The 23,670-nt window shown below is 46.0% G+C and overlaps 2 protein-coding genes across 36 annotated transcripts in view; both read left to right on the top strand.

The window, feature by feature from the left end:
• Positions 1 to 23,670, top strand: part of LOC120812009 (uncharacterized) — a 519,303-nt gene that overhangs the window by 248,427 nt on the left and 247,206 nt on the right. The gene's annotated exons all lie outside the window — the stretch shown is intronic.
• LOC120812012 (trace amine-associated receptor 13c-like) lies at positions 14,544 to 15,671 on the top strand. Its single transcript, XM_040167793.2, has 2 exons — positions 14,544 to 14,716; positions 14,867 to 15,671. Exons 1-2 carry the CDS (start codon positions 14,544 to 14,546, stop codon positions 15,669 to 15,671), a joined length of 978 nt encoding a protein of 325 aa, XP_040023727.1.

Raw genomic sequence — 23,670 nt, 5'->3', positions numbered from 1 at the left:
ATGTGCTGTGCACTGTACCTTTCCCCTTGTTAAACCCCATATCAGCTGTTAGGCATCTTGATATAAGATAACATGATGGAATCATTATATTTTACCATTACAGTTACCTGACATGTGTGAGACCAGCATAATAAATATTTATATGATAAATAAGCTGTTTTTTTGGGCTTTGATTAAGTCTTTAAAGGAACTCTGCAGCTTAAGATGTTTAGATGTAATGCAAATCAAACTTTCCAATTTAGAAAAAGAAACCTGCCAGGCATTTTTTCAAGGAGCCTTTCAAACGTTTTCATATTGGTGTGTAAACATCAATGATGACGTCAATTGTCTGTAACAGGTAATAAAATTTGTGCTCGGCATCTGATCTTACTTCTGCTCAGCTCGGTTAGTCCGTTCAGTGGGAGGTGCATTAATATCCATTCTCTCTCATGTAAGTTTACAAAATCATTCCAATCTACAGTGACTGAAAATAACTAATACTGTGCAGCGGACACATCGCTTGTTAAAAATTGACGTTGTTCCAAACCTATTTGGTTAATCTGTTAATTAGAATGAAAGGTGTCAATGTTATTCTATATTTTTCACACTTTTACACATAACATGTCAGTGGGAAATAGTATGACTGAATTGTTGGGCTGCAATTGATAAGAATCATGTTAAAAGTTGCACGGAAAATCCAAACTATAATCTGAAAATATTAACTCATGATGTTCACTACCTGTCACTTGTCTTCCCTGCAAAAAATTCTAACACTTCAATCACATAATTATTTATTCATTAATACAAGGTTATGGTACCATCAATATGCTCGCTGTATATTTTGTTAAATTGAGAGTGTAGTTTTCACTGTACAACCCAAATAATTAATATTTTAGATATGTGGTAATACAATTCTTTACAATTCACCAAGTTGTAGCTGTTTTGTTTTGTTTTATTTCGTTCCAGATAGAGAGGTAACTGAGTCCATCACCATGGTAACAGACTCTGAACATAACCTGCTCGCTGGCAGGATTACTATAAGAAACCCGGAGTTTCTACCGTCTCCTCCCACATGAAGAAAGCTGTTAGACATGGATTGCCCATTCCTACCAAATCCAATTGACATCGAAGCCTTAGTGATTCAAAATGCTTTACATCGCGAGATGTCTTCCCAACCCAGATTAGACGTTTTATCAATTCCAGAGGAATTTCTGTTAGAACGCTATCGCTTTTCCCTACAAGGTATCATTTATCTCACTAACATTCTCCGGCCGTATATCACCGACCTCACACACCGCGGACGTGCACTCACATTGGAGCAAATCTTATGCATCGCGCTACTTTTTTTGCAAATGGTAGTTTTCTTTATAACATCGGGGATGCAGAGCACTTTGGCAAGGCAGCAGTTTGTAGAGCTGTGAGGAAAGTTCCGCTTGCACTGAAACGCGTGTTTCCCGGACACAAACCTCTTAGAACCATCAAAGAGGAATTCCACAGGATTGCAGGTGACTGATGTAGAAACTATATATTCAATTTTTTTTTAATTATGATGTACATTCTGCTGCGACCTCAGAAGCTTAATTAGCTGTCATTTTGCAGGGCTTCCAAATGTGATAGGATGCATTGGGACACATATTCCTATTACTGCGCCTGCACTCGATGAAGGGGACTATGTGAATAGAAAATCCTTTCACACAAAAGCAAAGTTTGAAGAACAAAATAAGAAAACAATATTTCAAATACAAATCATTATTTCTAATCTTGTCAATATCGTGACTATATTTTCAATTCATTTTTCCAACTCATTTGATAAATAAAAGTGACTTTTCATGGAAAACACAAAATTGTCTGGGTGACCCCAAACCTTTGAACGGTAGTGTATATGTTGGTTTTATTTTTTTAAAAGAAGTGTATACTTGCATCTGATGTAGTCACTTGTGTCCTGGAGAGTGACAGGTTCGGAAGAGCTTCCCCCAGGGATACCTTCAGCCACCGGGTGACCACTGTTTAGGCTGAGGGCCAGCTCCTCCGCCTCTGTCAGAGGTGGCCCTCGACTTGTTTTTCGGGGCCCTGCCTTCTTTCTGTTGGCTGAGCAAAACTCAATGTTTCTTTGCTTTTTAATTAGTATTTTAATGAGTGTTGGTGTAGGCTACACCGTCACATTTTAAATGACTTTGATAGGAGACACATTTTTATTTTATACCTAAGTGGGGTATTAAGTGAAAACACCTGTAAAAACAACATTTTATTAGGTTTAATTTACCATTTCAAGTAGCCACTGAATTAATATTTACTTTGTTTTAATAGCCTAAGTCAATTGGAATAGTACATTCAAACTTACGCGTTGACTCGGGCAGCGGTTTTTCGCCATGCAGTCTCTATCCCCTTCGCTGCTGCAGCTGTATTCCATTTGTGGCGAAATATATCCTCATAATCACCGCAGACCTGCAGAAGGACCTCCAACTCGATCGCAGTGAAATAGCTTGCTCTTTTATTTACTGTTGTCATGGTGACTCGTGGTGACTCGTGCTATCGAGGCTCCATTAATGAACATACTCTGAGTTGATTGAACTAACGCAGATCAGCTGTTCTGGAACCGGATACTCAGAGTTTCCCGTCTCAGAGTAAGTCAACTCGGAGTTCAGGGATAGACTCAGAGTTTGTTAAACCTCCTTTCTGGCATACCCCCCTGGTCGGGGCCCGTGGTCACATATGGATGAAATTAAACCAACTTGTAAGCATCACTGAACTCTGTTTAATGTAGCACGACCACACAGAAGCCATTTATCCCATGTCTGTCTTGGGATAAATGGCCTTGAATCATAAGCAGCTATCTGACATATTCTACGCATAGGTTCAAATTCATGTCCGGTGTCCTAAAATTGTTGACCTAATCAAAGAACTACCAGGCTAAGCAAATATTTTGTAGGAAACAACATAATGACCATGTCAACACCCATACACACTCACACGCAATCAAGCAATAACAAATGATTAACTGATCATGGATCTTCAAAATGTTCCATATCTCTGTAAACTGTGGGTGAGTGGGGAGCACGGTTGTCCTCCAATCAGAGGGTTGTCCGTTGCTCCCAGGCCTGGCTAACCCGCATGTTGATGTGTCCTTGGGCAAGACACTTAACCCAGCATTGCTCCTGTAGCTGCAACTACAGTGTGTGAATGTTAGTTACTGATGTGCAGGTGTCAATGTGTATGGTTCTCCTGTCATCAGTGTATGAATGGGCGAATGATGTCATGTGCACCAGGGTGAGTTACAACAACGACAAACCCTGGTTCACTCAGAACACTACGCCTGCAGAAGGATCAGGCATTTAGGAGCAGGGACAAAGACTTGTACACAGAGGAAAAATACAAGTTTGGCAAGGCGGTGAGAGATGCTAAACGACTGTACTCTGAGAAACTCCAACAACAGTTCTCAGCAAGTGACTCTGCCTCGGTTTGGTGAGGCCTCAAACACCTCACTAACTACGAGCCAAACCCCCCCCCCACTCCATGAAAACCTCCGCCTGGCAGACGAGCTGAATGAGTTCTACTGCAGATTCGAAAGACAATGTCCTGATCCCATCCCCCACAGCTCCACCAACCTGCTGCAGTCCCCCCCCTCCCCTCCCCACCATCCCAGCCCATCAGGTGCTCACGCCTCTTCATCTATATCACCTTCCCCTTCCCTCAGCCTCTCGGACCATCAGCACCGGTTCCCCCCAAGGCTGCGTTCTTTCCCCTCTGCTCTTCTCCCTGTACACCAACAGCTGCACCTCCAGCCACCAGTCCGTCAAGCTCCTGAAGTTTGCGGATGACACCACCCTCATTGGACTGATCTCTGGTGGGGACGAGTCCGCCTACAGGTGGGAGTCTGACCATCTGGTGTTGTGGTGCAGCCAGAATAACCTGGAGCTCAACGCTCTAAAGACAGTGGAGATGGTTGTGGATTTCCGGCGGAACAGAGCCCCACCCTCCCCCATCACCCTGTGTGACTCCCCCGTCACTATTGTGGATTCCTTCCGTTTCCTGGGCTCCATCATCACCCAGGACCTCAAGTGGGAGCTGAACATCCGCTCCATCATAAAGAAGGCTCAGCAGAGGTTGTTCTTCCTGAGGCAGCTGAAGAAATTCAACCTGCCAAAGACGATGATGATCCACTTCTACACGGCCATCATCGAGTCCATCCTCTGCTCCTCCATCACCATCTGGTACGCTGCAGCCACAGCCAAGGACAAGGGCAGGCTGCAGCGTGTCATCCGCTCTGCAGAGGGGAAATTCTGTTCAAATTTCATGAATTGACTGATAACATCACAACCTCAGTCCCCAGTTTCCTGCGCCAATTCATGCTGTGCTAAGGATAACAACCCATAGAAGATTCCAAGAAATACCCCCTAAGACAACTACACCTCCCAAAGAGTCTCAAAAAAAAAAAAAAAAAACTTCCCCTAAACACCAAAGACTGTCTGCCATCCAAAGAGTTCCCTCTTAAAAACTTTCCCCCGAACCCTAAAGACTGTTCGAAAGCTTTCTTACCCATAATGAAGTAAAACACCGTTCCGGTTTCACTAGTAAAGCGGATCTCGTCACTTACCTCCAACTCAAGCGGATCCTGGCCTCTCAACCAACCAAAATAATCCTGTAATGGACTAGGGCGGAGGACTTTGAAAAGAGTCCCAGACTCCATGTTCAGTTTGAGGTCCAAATCTTGAGAGGAATGAGAGTTCTTGAGATCCAGCTCGAAGGACCAATTATGTTTAATTTCTCACTCGACAACGGTGTAAAATCATCAAAAGCAGGACATTTAATGTTTTTGTATAGGAGACAGAGTTGACACACATGCGCCAAGCCTGCTCGAAGGTCTTTTCCAGCCCCCGCCTATATACAGGGATAAGGTATGATAAACAGGTAGGTTTTGCGCACGCACAATGAGATCATTGTACAAGGACCGTCATGTTCTTTATCTTGAGGCATACATCTGATCATCATGGGACTCAGAGTGGCCCTCTGGACACCGGACACACACGTCACACAGATTTCATACCCTGTATCACAGCTCAGACAGAGACCCAAACGCAGATATGAGGAATACGGTTTAATGAAGAGGAATTCGGGCAGGCAGTGTCGTTGTCGGAGGCAGGCAGGAGTTCGGTGCACGGGAGATCAGGGGTTCAGAGGTGGCAGGCAGTGTCGTTGTCAGAGGCAGGCCGGAGTTCGGTACACAGGAGGTCGTAGGTACAGAGGTGGCAGGCCGTGTCAATGTCGGACGACGAACTGGCAACAAGAACAGGGAGAAGACACAGGTTATATGCCCAAGGGATAATTGACAAACAGGGAACACCTGGTGTGGGAGGAGACAGGGGAATAACAGGTGAACACAATTAGGGCGTGACAGTACCCCCCCTCCTAGGGGCGGCACCTGGCGTCTTACCTGGTGCCGTACCTGATTGACGGGGGTGGCGACGGCGAAAGTCGGCGATGAGGGAGGGGTCCAAGATGTCCCTGGAAGGAACCCAGCAACGAGGGACCTGGCTTGACTGCTGTGCCTTGCGGACCTCAGCTTCTATTTCCCCAGCCAGGGATGTAGCCAGGCAGGAAGTGGGAAGGATGGGCCTGGGATCCGGAGGGGTGGTAGCAGGGCTGAAGACTCGAGACAAGGCATCCGGCTTCACGTTCTTGGAGCCAGGGCGATATGAAAGAAGAAAATTAAAACGGCTGAATAGCAGAGCCCACCTGGCCTGCCTGGAGTTGAGTCTTTTAGCGCTGCGAAGGTACTCAAGGTTCTTATGGTCGGTCCAAACCAAAAACGGCAGCTCCGAGCCTTCTAACCAGTGCCGCCATTCCTCCAACGCCACTTTGACGGCCAACAACTCCCTGTTGCCGACGTCATAGTTCCTTTCCGCTGGACTGAGTCTGTGGGAGAGAAAGGCACAGGGATGCAGTTTCTGGTCGAGGGCTGAGCGCTGGGACAGAATGGCTCCCACGCCCACTTCCGAGGCGTCCGTTTCCACCACAAACTGGCGAGAGGGGTTGGGTTGGATCAGGATGGGGGCCGTGGTGAAGCGCTGCTTAAGGTCTGCAAAAGCACGAGCCGCTAGCGAAAGCGGACCTCGGTAGAGGTGAGAGCGGTGAGGGGAGATGCCAAGGTGCTGTAGTCCCGGATGAAGCGACGATAAAAGTTTGCAAATCCCAGGAACCTCTGGAGCTGAACCCGGGAGTGCGGTTGTGGCCACTCCTCCACCGCCTTCACCTTGCAGGGATCCATTCGGATGCTCCCAGCTGAAGTGATGTATCCCAGGAACGCCTTGACGAACAGCTGGTTCTCTAGGAGGCGCTGGAGCACCTGGCGGACGTGAGCAACATGCTCCTGGGCAGAACGGGAGAATACCAGGATGTCGTCCAGGTACACAATGACGCACCAGTTCAGCATGTCGCAGAATACGTCATTGACCAGTGCCTGGAACACTGCAGGGGCGTTGGTCAGGCCGAAGGGCATCACTAGATATTCATAGTGGCCGTTAGCAGTGTTGAAAGCCGTCTTCCACTCGTCCCCTTCCCGGATCCGAACTAGATGGTAGGCATTTCACAGGTCCAGTTTGGAGAAGACAGTCGCCCCCGGAAGGAGCTCGGAGGCTGAGGAGATGAGGGGAAGTGGATAGCGGTTTTTGATGGTGATGTCATTGAGGCCCCTGTAATCAATGCAGGGGCGTAGGGATTTATCCCTCTTGTCCACAAAGAAGAATCCCGCTCCCGCAGAGGATGACGATGGGCGGATAATTCCTGCCGCTAGAGAGCTCTCCACATAGGCCTCCATGGCCTTGGTCTCCGGACCAGACAGGGAGTAGAGACGCCCCCTAGGGGGGGGAAGTGCCAGGAAATAGGTCGATGGCGCAATCATAGGGGCGGTGCGGGGGCAGAGATGTCGCCCGGGACTTGCTGAAGACTTCCCGCAGGTCCTGGTATTCGGCCGGGAACGGAGGACAAGTCAGGGGGATCCCCCGATGCCGGTTTGGGGGAAGCAGAGGTGTGTTGTGCAGCCCCCAAGCAGTGGGCGTGGCAGAATGGGCTCCAGCCCTGTATGAAGCCCGTTGTCCAATCAATGAGGGGGTTATGCTTTTGAAGCCAGGAATGGCCCAGAACCACAGGCACGTGAGGAGAACTTATAAGTATAAACCTGACGGGCTCGCTATGATTGCCAGAGATGTGTAGAACCACTGGAACGGTACAGAGCGTCACCTTGCCAAGGGGCCGGCCGTCCAAGGCTCAAGCCTCTATAGGAGTGGAGAGGCGTTGGGTCGAGATGTCCAGTTGCTGGACCAGGGCAGAGTCAATGAAGCTCTCATCAGCCCCGGAGTCAATGAGCACTCTGATGGTGTTGGATTGGGCCCCCCACAAAAGAATTGCATGCAGCGGGCCACGAGTAGTATGAGTCCAGGGAGTCTCTGTTTGGCCCACCAGCATACCCGCCCCTACTGATGAGCCTGCTCTTTTAGTGGGCAGGTGGAGATGTAAAGGCCGGAAGTGCCACAGTACAAACAGCTGCGGCTGCTAAATCGCCTCTCCCGCTCAGCAGGGCTTATTCTCGCCCTACCGAGGTCCATGGGCTCTGGTCTATCGACTTTGTGAGGCTTCGGATAATTCCGGAAAGACTCTGCTGAGCCCCTAGTGTCTCTTTGGTTGGAGAGCCGGATAATTCCAGTTTTTGGGGGGTTAAGGGGGGCTGATTGTCTCTCCCGGTTTCTATCCCGCAACCGGCTTTATCCGCATAGAAAGGTTCACTAGGTAGTCGAGATCAGGGGGCAGCTCTCGTGCTGCTAGCTCATCCTTGATAATGTCGGACGGCCCATTAAGAAAAGCGTCGAAGAGAGTCGGAATTCCATGAACTATCCGCAGCAAGAGTGCGGAAGTCCACCGCGTAGTCTGACACGCTGCGAGAGCCCTGTCAAGGTCCCAGGGGTTTACGGGCTGCTTCCCTCCCCGACACCGGTGAGTCAAAAACCTTTTTTATTTCAGCCAGACTGGAGCAGATGGGTGTTTGCTGTTCCCACACTGCCGTAGCCCAAGTTCCTGCCCTTCCGGACATAAGTGAAACGATGTACGCTACCTTGGAACGCTCCGATTGAAACGAGGATGGTTGTAGCTCGAAGATCAGGGAACACTTGGAGAGGAACGAACGACAGGTTCTCGGGTCTCCAGAATAGCGCTCAGGAGGTGGTAAGTTGGGTTCCCGAGGGGCCGTGTTGGTTACCGGCAAGGCCGCACTGGCTGCGAGGCCACCTTGGTCTGGGGCAGGGGCCGCTGTAGTTGGCTGTCCCATAGACATCCCACAAAACTGCTCCATCAGGGATTCATATGTCCGATCGTGGTGGTCAGAGAGGCTTTGAAGTCCCTACATGACCCGTTGTAGGATGTCTTCGTGCCTTCCTATAGCAGCTCCCTGAAGAGCGACGGCATTCCGGAGGGAGTCAGGTTCTGCTGGGTCTGTCATGGCCAGTTTGTACTATCACAGCTCAGACAGAGACCCAAACGCAGATATGAGGAATAAGGTTTAATGAAGAGGAATTCGGGCAGGCAGTGTCGTTGTCAGAGGCAGGGAGGAGTTCGGTACACAGGAGGTCGGAGGTACAGAGATGGCAGGCCGTGTCGTTGTCGGAGGCAGGCAGGGGTCAGTACACGGGGGATCTCAAGAATCGACTGGAAACTACAGGGATATAACGCTGGTAAGACCTGGTGAAACACACAAGACGAACTGGCAACAAGAACAGGGAGAAGACACAGGTTATATGCCCAAGGGATAATTGACAAACAGGGAACACCTGGTGTGGGAGGAGACAGGGGAAAAACAGGTGAAAACAGGTGAACACAATTAGGGCTTGACATCCTGAGGTCATCTTATCTTCACTGACATGTCATACACCCAACTTATTGTACAAACGATACAGACATAGTCTTGTTTTTGTCCAAACTCCCCTTCTTGACATGACATTATTTGCAGTTTTTCCAACAGACTCATTCCACTGCTCTCTGGGACGGCATTGGAGGCCTATACAGCGATGGATGAGGGACAAGCCCGCTCCTACACAGCTCTCAAAGCAGCATTGCTTATCAAATTTGACATTTCCCCTGAAACATACCGGCAGCAGTTTCGTTGCAGCTCAGTGCCAAAGGGAGAAACCCCCACGGAAACATAACCATCGCCTCAAAGGGCTCTACCGTCGCTGGATTCGGCCAGAACAACGCTCAAAGAGGAGGTCCGTGAGCGTCTTATCCTGCAGCAGCTTCTTCTTTCTCCAGAGGTGAGAACCTGGGTTAAGGAACATGAGCCAACAGAAGGATTGACAGCTGCCAGGTTGGCCCTCCAGTACCAGAATGCTTGCGAAGGAGGTCTCGTTTTTCATCCGACCAGCAGTGGACGTCAACCTGCATTCCAGCCTCCGCACACAAAGCCAGAAACCTCAAGGTACCGCCAACACTGCTACAGCGCAACACGCCACTGGTGATTTCTTTCTATTGCCAGCCGCCAGACCACAAAGCTTCTGTATGTCCTCTACGTGGAGCAAAGGTCACAGGCTCCTGTTATGCACCCAGGGATGAAGCAGACACTGCTGAGAAAAAGGAAATGAGGATGAAAATATACAATATACAAGACATTAACAGAAAATGGCCAGCAGGTGACTATTAGATACTGGCAGCTTCACTTCCCAAGCAAAGAAATGTCTCACAACCAGTTGGTAACCTGGACTTTAATAACAAAACGGACATTATCTGTGTGTCATGCCTACCCTAAAGCGGAAGTGACTTTGGTTATGGATGATCAATTGCTTTTCCACTGTGCACGATCATGGCTCCAGCAGTTCTCCAAGCTTTAACCCAACTTTTTTCCCCAGAGTGGGAATCCCTGATAAGATTCTCACCGACCAGGGAACCTGCCACCACCTCTGGGGATAGAGGAGTGGTGCACTTCGTACTGGAAATGAGGGACCAGTTGGCTAGATACAAAGAAGAGGCGGAAATTAATCTGCGAAAGGCTCAGAAAGCAAAGAAGACGTGGTATGACCCACTAGCACAGCAGCGGGATGTCCAACCTGGACAGAAGGTTGTCAAAACTAGCTTCTTCCAGCTGAGACTCCTGGCTAAAGTCAAGCCCTACCTGCTACACAAAGACTTTGAGAGAGTCATACATGCATTAATTACGTCCCGCTTAGACTACTGCAACTCACTGTATGTTGGGTTGGATCAGTCATCCCTTCGTCGCTTGCAGTTAGTCCAGAACGCAGCAGCTCGACTTTTGACCAGGACTAAAAAACACGACCACATTATACCGGCTTTGGCCGAGGGTGGCCACTGGCTTCCTGTTTGTTTCAGGATTGAATTTAAGATTGTATCAATTGTTTTCAAAATTTTAAATGGGTTGTCGCCTTCCTACTTGTCGGAGCTCTTATATGTCCACACACCTATCAAAGCACTGAGGTCGTCTAATCAGATGCTCCTCGATGTGCCTGGATCCAGGTTAAAAACCAGAGGTGACCGAGCCTTTTCAGTGGCTGCTCCAAACCTCTGGAATAGTTTACCTATCCATGTAAGAACAGCTTGCAACGTTCAAGTCCCTGCAACGTTCAAGTCCCTGCAACGTTCAAGTCCCTGCTTAAGACCCACTATCATTCATTGGCTTTTAATTCAAGTTGAGCTTTGATATTTTTACTTTATTCTTTCTCTACTGTCAGATATTTTGTATTGTACATTGTGCTCTGTCTGTGTTTTATTGTATCGCTGCTTTTCAAGCTTGTTAAGCACTTTGGTCAACCGAGGTTGTTTTTAAATGTGCTATATAAATAAAATTGAACTTGAAGGTGCTCTTAATACTGCCATCATCCAGTAGTAAGTTGCTGACCAAATTGCAAGGTCCATACACGTCATCCGGAAGATGACGTGTATGGATGAAGGGTAGTGGAGCCATCATTTTCTGAGTGGTGTAGTCCAGTTGTCATCGTGTTCAAGAAAGACGGTTCCCTACGCATCTGCATTGACTGCATTGTCTTTTTGTGCTGTTCTGAAAGGACCGAGGTCAGACCCAATTTTTTTGTTTTTTTTATTGTCAAGCCCTGGATGTAACCACCATCCACAGAAGCCTGTGGGGAGGGAAAGCACAAAGACTTCAGGAAAGAAGCAAAGTGGCTGTCATCAATGATTCATATTCATAATAATGATAGCTGCAGCAAGATCAGGGTCCAGACAGAACCACAATGTACGGATACCTTTGAGGCAAGCACTGCATGAAAAGTGGGATTTTCGTCAGTATGCGGCACTGTAAATTGTCGTGGAATTTCAGATTTGCGGCAATTTGCGGGCAACGCCGAAAACTGCCGTAAATTGTCAGAAATTGATGTGGGCCTCCCTTGGCAGTTGTCCGCCCATGACTCCCCTCCTCCTAATTCTAGGGGAGGCTTTGACTTGTAAATGAAAATGCTGTGAGCTATACAAATGCAAATCAGGGTCGCAGAGGGAGTTTTAGCCCAGGTGACATTTTTTTAAAAGGTAAGAAAATCTCTGGTACAAATAGATCAGGCTCAGTAGCCTAATTATAGACTCTTACATTTGAGCTTGAATTGATTTATTTAATTCAAATATGCTAGATTACTGTGTACGCCATTAGCAATGGCAAATGTTATGTAAAAAAGATACACAAAATAACTTCTTTAAAAGATGAGTTTTAATCAAGGTATAATGAGCATTCCATGCAAACAACATTTGAATCAGCATGAGGGGTCTGCAGAGATCACAGTCTCCTAGAGCTCAACTACAGTGCATAGTGGCAGGACTACAGTGACCTTTTCTTTGGTCTTACTTAAATGCACAGAGGATGTATTAACCACACATCTTGTAGCAATGCGCTCAACTGGCAGAAATGATGCTGTATGACGTGTCTGTTCCCTGCAAGCCCCAAACTTCTATTGGCTTTCCATAAAAATGTCTGTCCGGGTGGAGATGAAGCCAGGAAACTTGTGCAAGAACATGTTTAAATGCCGTACCCTTTGACACAACATTAATAACTATAAACTGCTTTATAATGGCTGGTCGCAGTTCTGCTAGAGGGTCAAGGACGGGTTCTTCAAAACTGTTAGTGTTTCCACACCACTTAGCATGAACACATGCTGACCTTTCTGCTCAATCTATCGATTGAGTAAGTTACATTCATATATGTTACCCGTTTACATGTCATGGCAAAACATTCAACCTCAGTGACACAAGGGTACATGTGATGATACATTGTCAACATTGCATGTATGTCAGACTCAAGAGTGTCTGGTGGAATGGAGAAAGAGGCACCACTGTACAGTTTTCTAGAGAAAGTCGTTCTGCTGACACCAAAACACTGCTTTACATAAAGCATATCAGCTGTTTCAAAGTCCCAACCATTTGTCTTCCTAAAATACTGGTCCTTCCGTATAACAATAACCTCGTATGTGATTGGAGGACCCTTAGACTCCTCGTCCAATCACGTGTGAGGTCATAGGCATGACTCAGACAGCAGTACTTGCAAGACGAGCATACAAACAGACACGTGTGTGTTACTACATTCAGAAGAACTGTATCTCCAGTTCCTTTGTTTGGTTTTTGCTGCTTCGTGAATAATGGCTGGACGACGTCTCGCGTTCAACTCGCCTTCAACTTCTCTCCGCGGTCACCAACTTTCGGCCAGTCCGCAGACAGACGAGAAGAAGCTGCTGAAAGCTCTCAGTGGATCGTCTCGTCAACTCCAACAACAAACTGCCGATATCAACGAGCGGTTCGCTCCACTGGAGCGTTCGGGACTCTGTGGGTTTCTGTCCATGGAGGAGAGGAACTGACTCAAAGAAGAGGAGACGGGCGCACAATCCCAAGATAGCGGTAAGAATACGTTCGATGACTGCAAGCTAAGCTAAAGTAGCGTAGCCTCAAGCTCAGCTAAGAGTAGCCTAGTAGCCTTACAAGTGAGCAGAAACAGCTTTATTAAAGTGTCTTTTCTTTGCCGTGTCGTTTACAGGAAGCGCTGCGCCGTCTTCACAACGCCGAGACGAATTACAGGCGCTACGAACCGGAGCAAGGGTCAGATTTACAGAATATGCTTTCATTCTGCGCTATAAGGGAATATATACGTATAGATACCGATCATAACTGTACATTTTGTTTTCACAGACTAATCTCGCCTCATAATGAGGCGGTGACGTCGTATTTGCTCCGGGAAAAGTCCAGATTTAGACGACGTCATTGTGTGTAAGTGACACTGTTTACTGTTTCTCCTTCCTTGTTAAATGTTACTGTGACTTGCGTTTGATTTTTTTTGTATTCATACCACACTCATTTAATTGTTTTCCAGCCGCCTGTGAGACGTATTGTGAGACGGGACGCAGGAGCTTCAGGTTCAGCCAGAACACTCATTGCGAGCGGAAGCTGCGAAGGATTCAGCGCGGAGTCGAGCGAGAAGAAAGAGGGTCAGAGTTTATTTGCTGACTTGTTTCAGGTGCATTGATCGCTGTGTTGTGTCCGTACGCATCGCACAGTACTGATTCATTGTTGTTTTTACAGCTGCTGGAATCGGGACAAAGTGCGCTGGCTGATGACGAGGTGGAACTCTGGAACTCCGCCACCGTAGAGCTCACGTTGGACGGAGGGGACGGCGTTGTTGGCGGGGTCTCGGGGTGGATTGTACGGTCGCCACACGCACACGAGCCGCCTGCACAACAGACCTGCCTCGGAAAACACGGCGCCAGTGACGGTCTACAACCCCGAGGAGGCAAACGGACAGTTTACTGAGCTGTAGTTTTTAAACCGCCGTTACCCAAGTGTGGGCAGATCCTCACTTTGTATGTAGTTGTTGTTTGTGTGTTGTTAATAAAGCTCTTTCTTTGCATAAACATGTGGCAAATGTTCATTTTCTCTATAAATTCCTTGATGTCCTGGTTGGTATCCTAATAATAGTGTAGTAGCCTACATAGGATAACAATGAAATGAATATACAGCATAATATGAATATATAAATAAAATGAGGCGGGTGACCAATAGCGACAGATCTGCCAACCAATCACGAGTGATTGAAAGTTGTGGTTTCATCCAATCATGAACGAGGAAACTCAAGCCTGGTCTGCCCACGTGTGGTTTTGCTGCCAATCACGAGTGATTTTATTTATTAGTACGTTGTGGTTTCCTCCAATAAGGAGTAAGGATATTCAAGCCCGCTCCGCTCGGCCACCCGCGGCTTCGCTGCATTCATATGCTAATTCGGGCCATTCGCACCTCCGACAGCTCTCCACCTACGTCATGGTTCGTTTCCGACAATTTGTGGCACAGACAAACGCGACGTGCGCGGGTTGCAAATTGTCGGAAATTGTCGGAAATTAGGGAGATTTCCGGGCGTTTACGGGGACGAAAATCTCACTTTTCATGCAGTGAAAGTCTTTGACAAATAAATAAGCAGAGGTGATGAAGGAGGAGGGGTGGACCCAAAGTAAAGAGACAAATACGTTCTAAGACAAGAAGCTTTGGCCAGTCATCTGAAGCTGTTCTGCAGCTTCTCCTCTCTGGTGATGGAAACCTTGGTGGGAACTGAACTCTGCTTTCCACAACTCATCAACACCTCCTGCAGAAAGCCAATTCGTCCTCACTTAGAAGCAATGTTGATTTACATGTTGTTTTCCTCCATCTCTCTGCTCACTGTAGCTCTCAACCTGCTGGTCATCATCTCCATCTCCCACTTCAAGTACATTGGTAGACTGGGAGATTGAAACCAGTGTTACTTAATAACAAACTTTTTAAATTTGCTAATTTATTTTTTCTTGTATTGTGTATTTTATCTGACGACTTAATAACTTAAATATTGATACGAATATCAATATTTGTTTCCCTCCAGGCAGCTGCAGACCCCCACCAACCTCCTCCTCCTCTCTCTGGCCTTCTCAGGTCTCTTCGTAGGCATCTTCCTGATCTTTCAAATAATGCTAATAGACGGCTGCTGGTTGCTAGGTGATGTCATGTGTTCTCTTTGGTTGATTCTATCATCCTTTATTACCTCGTCCTCAATTGGAACCATGGCGCTCATATCAGTGGATCGATATGTGGCTATTTGTTATCCTATGCATTACTTCACTAAAGTCAAACCAAAAAGAGTTCAAGTCTGTGTTTGTCTGTGTTGGATGTTTGCTGCTTTATTTAACAGTGTCCTGCTGAAGGACACACTGCAACATCCAGGCAGGTATAACTCCTGCATAGGAGTGTGTGTCATTGAAATTAACTACATCGCCAGTCTTTTAGATCTAATTGTTTCATTCCTTTTTCCCATTACTGTTATTATCATTCTATATGTTAGAATATTTGGTGTGGTTGTGTATCAGGCTCGTGCCATGCGGTCTCACATTGCAGTTGTGTCAATGAAAGTAACTGTTAAAAAGTCTGAAATGAAAGCAGCCAGGAATCTTGGTGTTGTTGTAGTTGTGTTTCTGATATGCTTTTGCCCATATTGCTGTTTTGTTCTAACATCCCAAAACAACTTGTACACAGCTTCATCTGTAATCATTGTGATCTGGTTGTTATATTTTAACTCCTGTCTCAACCCTCTGATCTATGCCGTTCTCTACCCCTGGTTCAGAAAATCAATTAAGGTCATTGTTGCACTTCAGATACTGCAGCCTGGTTCCAGTCGGGCAAACCTGCGTTAAAAAACACGCTGCATGGGTCTAAATTCAACAGAACATGCAACATTTTTATATACGGTGCAAATTAAACAATATTTCTCTTTTCACCTCAATTTTTTGCGCTAGAGTTAGCAACAGAGCTTTCTCCTGTTGCTGGGCAGACCTACAGCTGTATTGTACAACACTTTCTCCTTGTTACCTCTTCTCTCCTTTATTATGAACTGATTCAATGTGGAAAAGATTATGCTGAAACTATGTGACAATTGTTGTATTTAAAGTAACCAAACATGTAATACATGTTAAATATATTGTATCAATCTTATATTAATTAAACCACTTCATTGCAATAAAGGTTGTCAGGATTAACCTTTTAATGTCTTCCAAGTCAGGATTTTTTTTAACCAAGGAAATGAAAAAAGGCTAGGACATTTTTATTGATTCCTGCATTCACAGACTTTGTTTGCGTGTGCTGTGACACCTCCCAACAGTCTGTCACATGAGTTTTGTGTGTTTTAGAAGGTCTTGCTCCAACAAGTGGTCCAAAAAGGGCCTTTATTTTAGCACGTGTTCATTTTCATTATACATCAAATGAGTTGTGTGTACACGGCACTAATAAATTGGCAAATTAACAGCGTTGGCAGTTACTCTTTGCATCCTCTCTACACATGATTGTGAGTGTGTAAATGAGGAAGAAATGAAGCGCAACAAATATTTAAGGAGGCAGATTTTGTTAGCATTACGTAACTCGGTGGTTCTCAAACCTTTTCTGTCACAACCCACTTAAAGAAAAATGTTCACACCCCACCACCAACAATATTGTAAATGTTGAATTTTTATTGAAATAACACTCGTTCGTTCCAGCTCAGTGCCAAAGGGAGAAACCCCCCGCGAAACATAACCATCGCCTCAAAGGGCTCTACCGTCGCTGGATTCGGCCAGAACAACGCTCAAAGAGGAGGTCCGTGAGCGTCTTATCCTGCAGCAGCTTCTTCTTTCTCCAGAGGTGAGAACCTGGGTTAAGGAACATGAGCCAACAGAAGGATTGACAGCTGCCAGGTTGCCAAGTCGTTCTGCTGACACCAAAACACTGCTTTACATAAAGCCTATCAGCTGTTTCAAAGTCCCAACCATTTGTCTTCCTAAAATACTGGTCCTTCCGTATAACAATATCCTCGTATGTGATTGGAGGACCCTTAGACTCCTCGTCCAATCACGTGTGAGGTCATAGGCATGACTCAGACAGCAGTACTTGCAAGACGAGCATACAAACAGACACGTGTGTGTTGCTACATTCAGAAGAACTGTATCTCCAGTTCCTTTGTTTGGTTTTTGCTGCTTCGTGAATAATGGCTGGACGACGTCTCGCGTTCAACTCGCCTTCAACTCCTCTCCGCGGTCACCAACTTTCGGCCAGTCCGCAGACAGACGAGAAGAAGCTGCTGAAAGCTCTCAGTGGATCGTCTCGTCAACTCCAACAACAGACTGCCGATATCAACGAGCTATCTATGCATTTCCAATTAATATAAATATTAAAAAATATATATATATTATAATATAATTAATGTAATTCATTTTAGGTAAACCAGTTTGCTCCATCAGAAAAAGAAAGTTGAGGAGGTCTCGGAGCTCGAGACGAGCCCTTTGATAGCTCCTGGGACCGAACACAAAGTTTGTCTGACGCTGCCAGAAGGGGCTCCTCACATCCAGGTAATCGGGTCCAAAGTCGGGCAGCGGGTCTGCTGGGTCCTTTTGTGGTTGCGTCATTCGGTCATAAGCGGGGAAGGCAGGACCCAAACGGAGAGTTTGAACAAAAAGACTTTAATCGTCAAATCCAAGGTGCAAAAACACTGGAAGGGACCAGGAACTCACGAGACATTCAATACATTTAACAATGACGTGACAAGTGACAAGACACACGGCTTAAATACACTAGGGAGGTGCAGGTGATTGGACACAGGTGGAAACAATCAGACAATCACAGAGGATGACAGGACAAGGCAGGAAGTGAAGTTACCCAGGGAGACAAGAAGCAGGAAACTACAAAATAAAACACGTGAACCCAAATCGTGACAGACACAATTGGAGGGAAAGCTTCATCTTGCCATCACTAACATTAACCTAACCTAACCTACTTTTCCTTTACGTTGCATTTTTGGGTTCCACTTTTGTTTGGGTTAGTTCTCTGCCCCCTTCAGGCTTGGAGTTCACAGATGCTCCTCGTTCTAATCCATGCTCAAACGGGTTTTGACGCAACAATGCCCACTGTGTTGCACTTCTTGGATGAACACAGTTGTGAAAACTGTCAACATAATTTGGGCATGAGGGCTTTACCACAGAGAATTTCAAGCCTTCCTCTCTGATGTCGATGCTGAATACGGGGACCTACCTTTCTGAAGTGCGCTGGCTCAGTCGCGGCTCTGTGCTGCAGCGGGTTTATTTCCTGAGATCAAATAGCAACACGTTTCTGAAAGAAAAGGGTAGACCTCTCCATGAGATCACTGACCCTTTATGGTTGGCAGTCTATATTTTTGTAGTCAGTATCCTGTGAATTTTTCCCGGTGGCCGTGTCTCAGCATTCTTGGTCGTTCTTCCTGGTGTCAGCCTGGGCTGCTTTGGAGTGGAATTAAATGTGTCTGTTAGTAAGCAAGGACCGCTAATTAGCATTAGCATTAGTTTTGGTCCCGCGGTAGACCGTGCATGTCATTTTTATCAATGGCACATGATTGACTGGTACTGCCTTCAGACGGGTGGATTTATGAAAGAAAGTAAGAATGTTCTGTCACAACGATGTTGTTAAGTATTTTACTTTTGTATTCGTGTTCCTGCGTATCACATAGACTACACCACTGATTACACTGATTACACCATTTCCATATGTTAACAATCCCAATTATTTATTTGTGTAATAAACTTTAAATATCCACATCCCCTATTTCTCTTCTTGTCTCTCCCTTCATACAGGACAATGAAGGGGGATCAGCACTGAGGCTCACTGAGACAATGACCTACCATTTAAAAGATAAAATGAAAATCTACTGATTTGATTTAATTCTACTGATCTGATGGAGGCTTTTTTTCTCCAAACATGTTCAATTATCAAACGGAATTTACCTGCATTTGATAGATTTTTCCAATATTAGTGCAGTATACCTCACATCGAGCGAGTGGACCAGTCCGGAGAAAAAGTTTGGCGCCCCTGCTGTGGGAGCCGCTGATCCAGACTCTTGTTTGGACTCTTGTTCAGCGCCGCCTGATCCATTTGGAGTCTTCCCCTCAACCAGAAAACTCATTAAATTACTTGGGACCTGTGCGCGTCGTACCTTTGCTGGCATATGTACTTAGCGTTCCAGCACCTTGTGATTTACAAACGAAGCACTCGATACATCAGGACCTGCGCGAAAGAGGGCGGGAAACTATGAATTTCACCCTCCTGCTCCAAAGCCACTCTTTTCTCTCCCGGCTCTCTCTCACTCACTCTCACACAGACACAGACACACGCACACACACACACACAAGCACACACACGACCCCGCCCCCCATGTCACTCACATGCATGCCGCATTCACTGGACAGTAGGAAACCAGACCATCATAACTTTGTCCCATACAGCAGCTAACAGCGGGGTTGCTACAAGTTGCCGCAAGTTTGAGACCCCTGGTCTAAGGGCATCAGTGAACTCCTGTGAGGTCTGAGGAGCAAGCTGTCTGCGTCTGATGGACAGAAACGTAATGTCCCAGAGGTGTTCTATGGGGTTTGGGTCAGTTGATCGTGAGGGCCAATCAATGGTATCAATTCCTTCATCCTCCAGCTACTGCCTGCATACTGTTGCCACGTGAGGCCTTGTTGTGCATCAGGAGGAACCCAGGACCTACTGCCCCAGTGTAGGGTCTGACCATGGGTTCCAGGACTTCATCCTGATACCTAAAAGACTGCCGTTCTCGAGCCTGTAGAGGTCTGTGCGTCTCTCAATGGACACGTGGTCATCCATCCTACAGAGACACATTGAGGAACCCTCCAATGGTACTGACACCAACGAGGTCTACTTATGTTTCCCACAAGGCCTTGTGTGCCTGATTAAAGCTGACACGGAGAGAGCAGGATAGGGGTGTGTAAGTGTGTGTGTGTGTGTGTGTGTGAGAGGGGCTCTCGACACTATTTATATGACTGTCCTCCCTTGTGGTCTCATAGGAAACCCAAGAGTGTTTTGATGTTTTTCAGTCAATGCTCAATCCAACTGTGAACATCTTTGTTCACCCTATAGGAACTGGTTCTCTTCTAAAGTTATGTAGAATGAGACAATAAAGACACAGGAAAGAAACGTACTTCCCCTTACATTCTCAATTTGAATAATCCCTACTTGTCCTCTTTTGTGGCCATCTTTCTTACTCACGGTTGCTATAGCAACAGGGTCCCTGTCAGTGTATGTTGTCTCTGACATGAAAAAATAGCTCCGTGCTTGAGCTGCGAGCACACAGAGACGTGACGATTGTTGCAGGAAATATACCACCTCTGCCTTTAAAACGGAGAGGTGCGTTATAAATAATAGAAAATACATAACTCTTTCAAACCATAACCTATAAAAACAGCCCAACAAATGTAATCGAATGATCTGATCCAGTGGGTAATCCCCAGTGGCATTATAATTACATGTGTAAAACCTTAGGCCTATTTCCTTTTTGGGAAATATTTATACTGTGATCACATAAAGAATAAATGGAGGAAATGTGGCTTCTACACTACGTTGCTCGTCCTACTTCCTGTGACTTCAAAGAGGGAGAAACCACAGATCTTCCCTTCTGACGGTCTTCATGTCGTTCATCAGATTCTGTTTAACTTAAATTGCAAAGAAGTGTTGGTATCAATACTCAAAATGTTGCATCGCTATGGCAACAAAGAAACAAACATGTCATCGTAATCTGGTGTAAAGTTGAAAGAAAATCATGTGCTTATAGACCACTTCATGTATTGAAATGTTAAAAAAAACGGTTTAAATCTTCTCTGATATTCACATCTGTCTAGTGAGTAATCCATCAAACTAAAGTTCCTCTGCAGACAGAAACATATTTTCTACTGAAGACCCAGTCGGGGGAGGGTTGTGTTGCTCAGGGACACGTCGTAGCCGGGGATTGAACCCTCGTTCTTACAGCAGCCAGAGGACCCTCCCTCCCCCCCGGCGCTGTGGACGCCCCCATGTGAGTGCCGCTCTTTGTAGAACTTGTGAGGAGGGATCCTCTCAATGTGTCATCGCTGTCTCTTGGTGCAACAAAACAATTTAACACAACTGGTTCAAAGCAGCAAAATGATTTGTGTGATACTTTTATATCGAACGCTCGTTCAGCGGCGCACAGCGGGAATTATTCCATCCATGCAGCCACTTATCCAGCCCCATCATGCATTAAACTATTCAACGAATCGTTCCCACACTCACCCATGTGTGCACTCATTCATGTTGTAGAGGAAGGGGGTCGTTCACACACACACACACACACACACACACACACACACACACACAATGGGGACCATGTGGTTGCCTTGAGCAATCTGGGCCAAATACTGAATATTCAGAGATGTGGGATGCTTCAGTAGCCTTCCATGCGACGTTATGCTCAGAACGGTGGCAGGAGGCCTTGAAATCATGGACACGTTTCCAAAAGCAAAAACGTCCATGATTTCATCTTGAGTGAACGTGTCAGTTTGGGGGGAAAAGACCCCGTCACCACATTCAAGGCTTAAGACGTTCCCCTTTGAGACGCTTCTTGTCTACGATTAGGAGCTCGTTTGGTTGTTAGCAAGAATAAAAAGTAAACCCTTAACAGAATTATTAACGTCAATAAGATTATTCTCAAATACTAATGATGGAGAAGGTAGAGAAACGACCTCATGGCGACTGTGGTCTACATATGTGACCCCAACCACAACATGGTGTTTACACACCGTGTTCTCTCTCAAACGACTACGCTAATCTGTGTGTGTGTGTGTGTGTGTGTGTGTGTGTGTGTGTGTGTGTGTGTGTGTGTGTGTTAGTAAAACAATAAGCAAACAGGAAAGCTCAAAGAACAGCAGTGAGAAGCAGAAACGGTTCCTTTCCACACAGCCGAGTGGTTTGGGGTCTTTTACTGTTAGCGTGGAACACAACAGTAAGACCTACACAGCCGGGCTCAGTGGTCCATGAACAGAAACAAGAAAACATCTCAATAGTACCTTCAACGGAGATGAAACCAAACTAGGTTCTAAACACACTTTGACTGAAGCCTCCTAGCGTGAGACCGTGTCCATGTGGATCTTTTGACTGGAGCTTTGCACCATCACTTCTCCATTTGACAGCAGAACGTTTGTCTCCCCTCATGACCACCAGTATTCACTTCTTCTGCATCCAAAAGCAAAAGCAAACAATATCAAAATGAAAAAGAAAATAGTCTACTGTTCGTGCAGTGACTGTAAAACTGTTCCTACGTGTCCAAAATAAGTGATGTGTTTAAGAATCCATGAAGCTGCTCACTGGGGCCACTTCCTTAACCTAGAATCAAGAACAGTGTACATGACTCTGTCTATTGTAACTATCCATCGGCTATATCTTTAGAAATATAATAAATCCCATGAATGAAGAGTAGAGAACAATAACATCTATGCACACACATATTATCCTCTTACTTTAGTCTTTAGTTTTCCTCTTTATTGAGATAAAAGGAAAAGTTGTAACATAGAAGTGCTTTTGGAAGACCATCCGCCACCTCAGGAGGGAGAAACATCCGAGCTGTGTACAGTAAGGATGGGACCCTGTTGACCGCAACTGAGGAGCCCCTGAATCTTCTACTACGGCCTCTTTGGTAGAGGCGGAGCTGGAGGCGGAGGAGGGATCATCGCCAATCTTCACTGACCGAGGACGTGGTCGTCGTAGGAGGACGGCGTGAGCAGGTCACCTCTGGGTTTCCTCAGCACAACTGTGAGGGATACACTATGTGACAGGACCGTCCCTCTGCTCACACTGAACCTCGTGCACACGCATTAGAGCTCATCCAGGCGTCCCCACAGGTGAGAGACACGAATGTGACCTTTAACAACAGACAGTCTGAGTAGAACTGGTCAAATACTTGCCCACGTCTTTGTTTCTTATTTTAATAAAGAATAGCGCAGCTAATTTAGGTTTGAATACACGGGGGACCAATGCAGTAAAATGCACATAGCGGCTTCACAAAGCATCCATTTGGTGTCGTGTTCGTTTCCGCCGCATCAAATACAAGTTCAAGACCCCGCCTTGTTGTTTCTCCAATTCTGTTGCATTCTATCGCGGAATTACGCTGGAGCTCCACCGCTTTGTCAGCCGCGGGTCACAGCCAGCACGAGTGTGTTCATCAGCCTTGTAGGTCACAAGACAAGTGTGAGAGCGCGTTAGATGTGAGGGATGACATTTAAGTTGATTTAACATGACACCATGAAGGCCAGTGGAAGATCATTCACATTTCAGTTTATGATGATTTGTGTCTCTGTTAGTGAGTATGTGTGTGTGTGTGTGGGGGGGGTGGGAGGGTCTTCTGCCACCATCTTCTTACCTCCTTCAGAGATCACAGTGGTTTTCTTCCTGTCTTTCCTCCGTCCATCCTGTGAAAAATGTCTTCGATCCTTATCATTCATGTTGTTGGGGGATTCAATTCAACTGATACATTTTTGTCAGTTTTTTGTAATTGATACCATTTCATTTAGATACACCTTCCCATAATCACTACAGATCAAAATACCAAATGAAGACTTTGAGAAATACCTAAAAAATACGAGAACAGCACACACAACGCCTCATTTGGCTTTGATCACCTGCATTTCAAATGTGACATTTAAAACATTGTCTTACCACATCACATCCATCTATTAACATTTATCCTAACAGGAGAGTAAACTGTTTTGGTGCCTTGGTGGGGTTGTTTATCGGTTATTGGTTAAATGCCAGTTAATGTGAATCTGTAAATTATATTTTGTAATGATGTGGAGCTTTGGAGTCCTAGTTTGTTCATTTGGTCTTTTGAGCCGA

The sequence above is a fragment of the Gasterosteus aculeatus genome, chromosome 21, assembly GCF_964276395.1.
Source record: "Gasterosteus aculeatus chromosome 21, fGasAcu3.hap1.1, whole genome shotgun sequence".
NCBI lineage: Eukaryota > Metazoa > Chordata > Actinopteri > Perciformes > Gasterosteidae > Gasterosteus > Gasterosteus aculeatus.
Note: the sequence above shows the minus strand (reverse complement) of the source record. Positions and strands in the feature narration are given on the sequence as shown.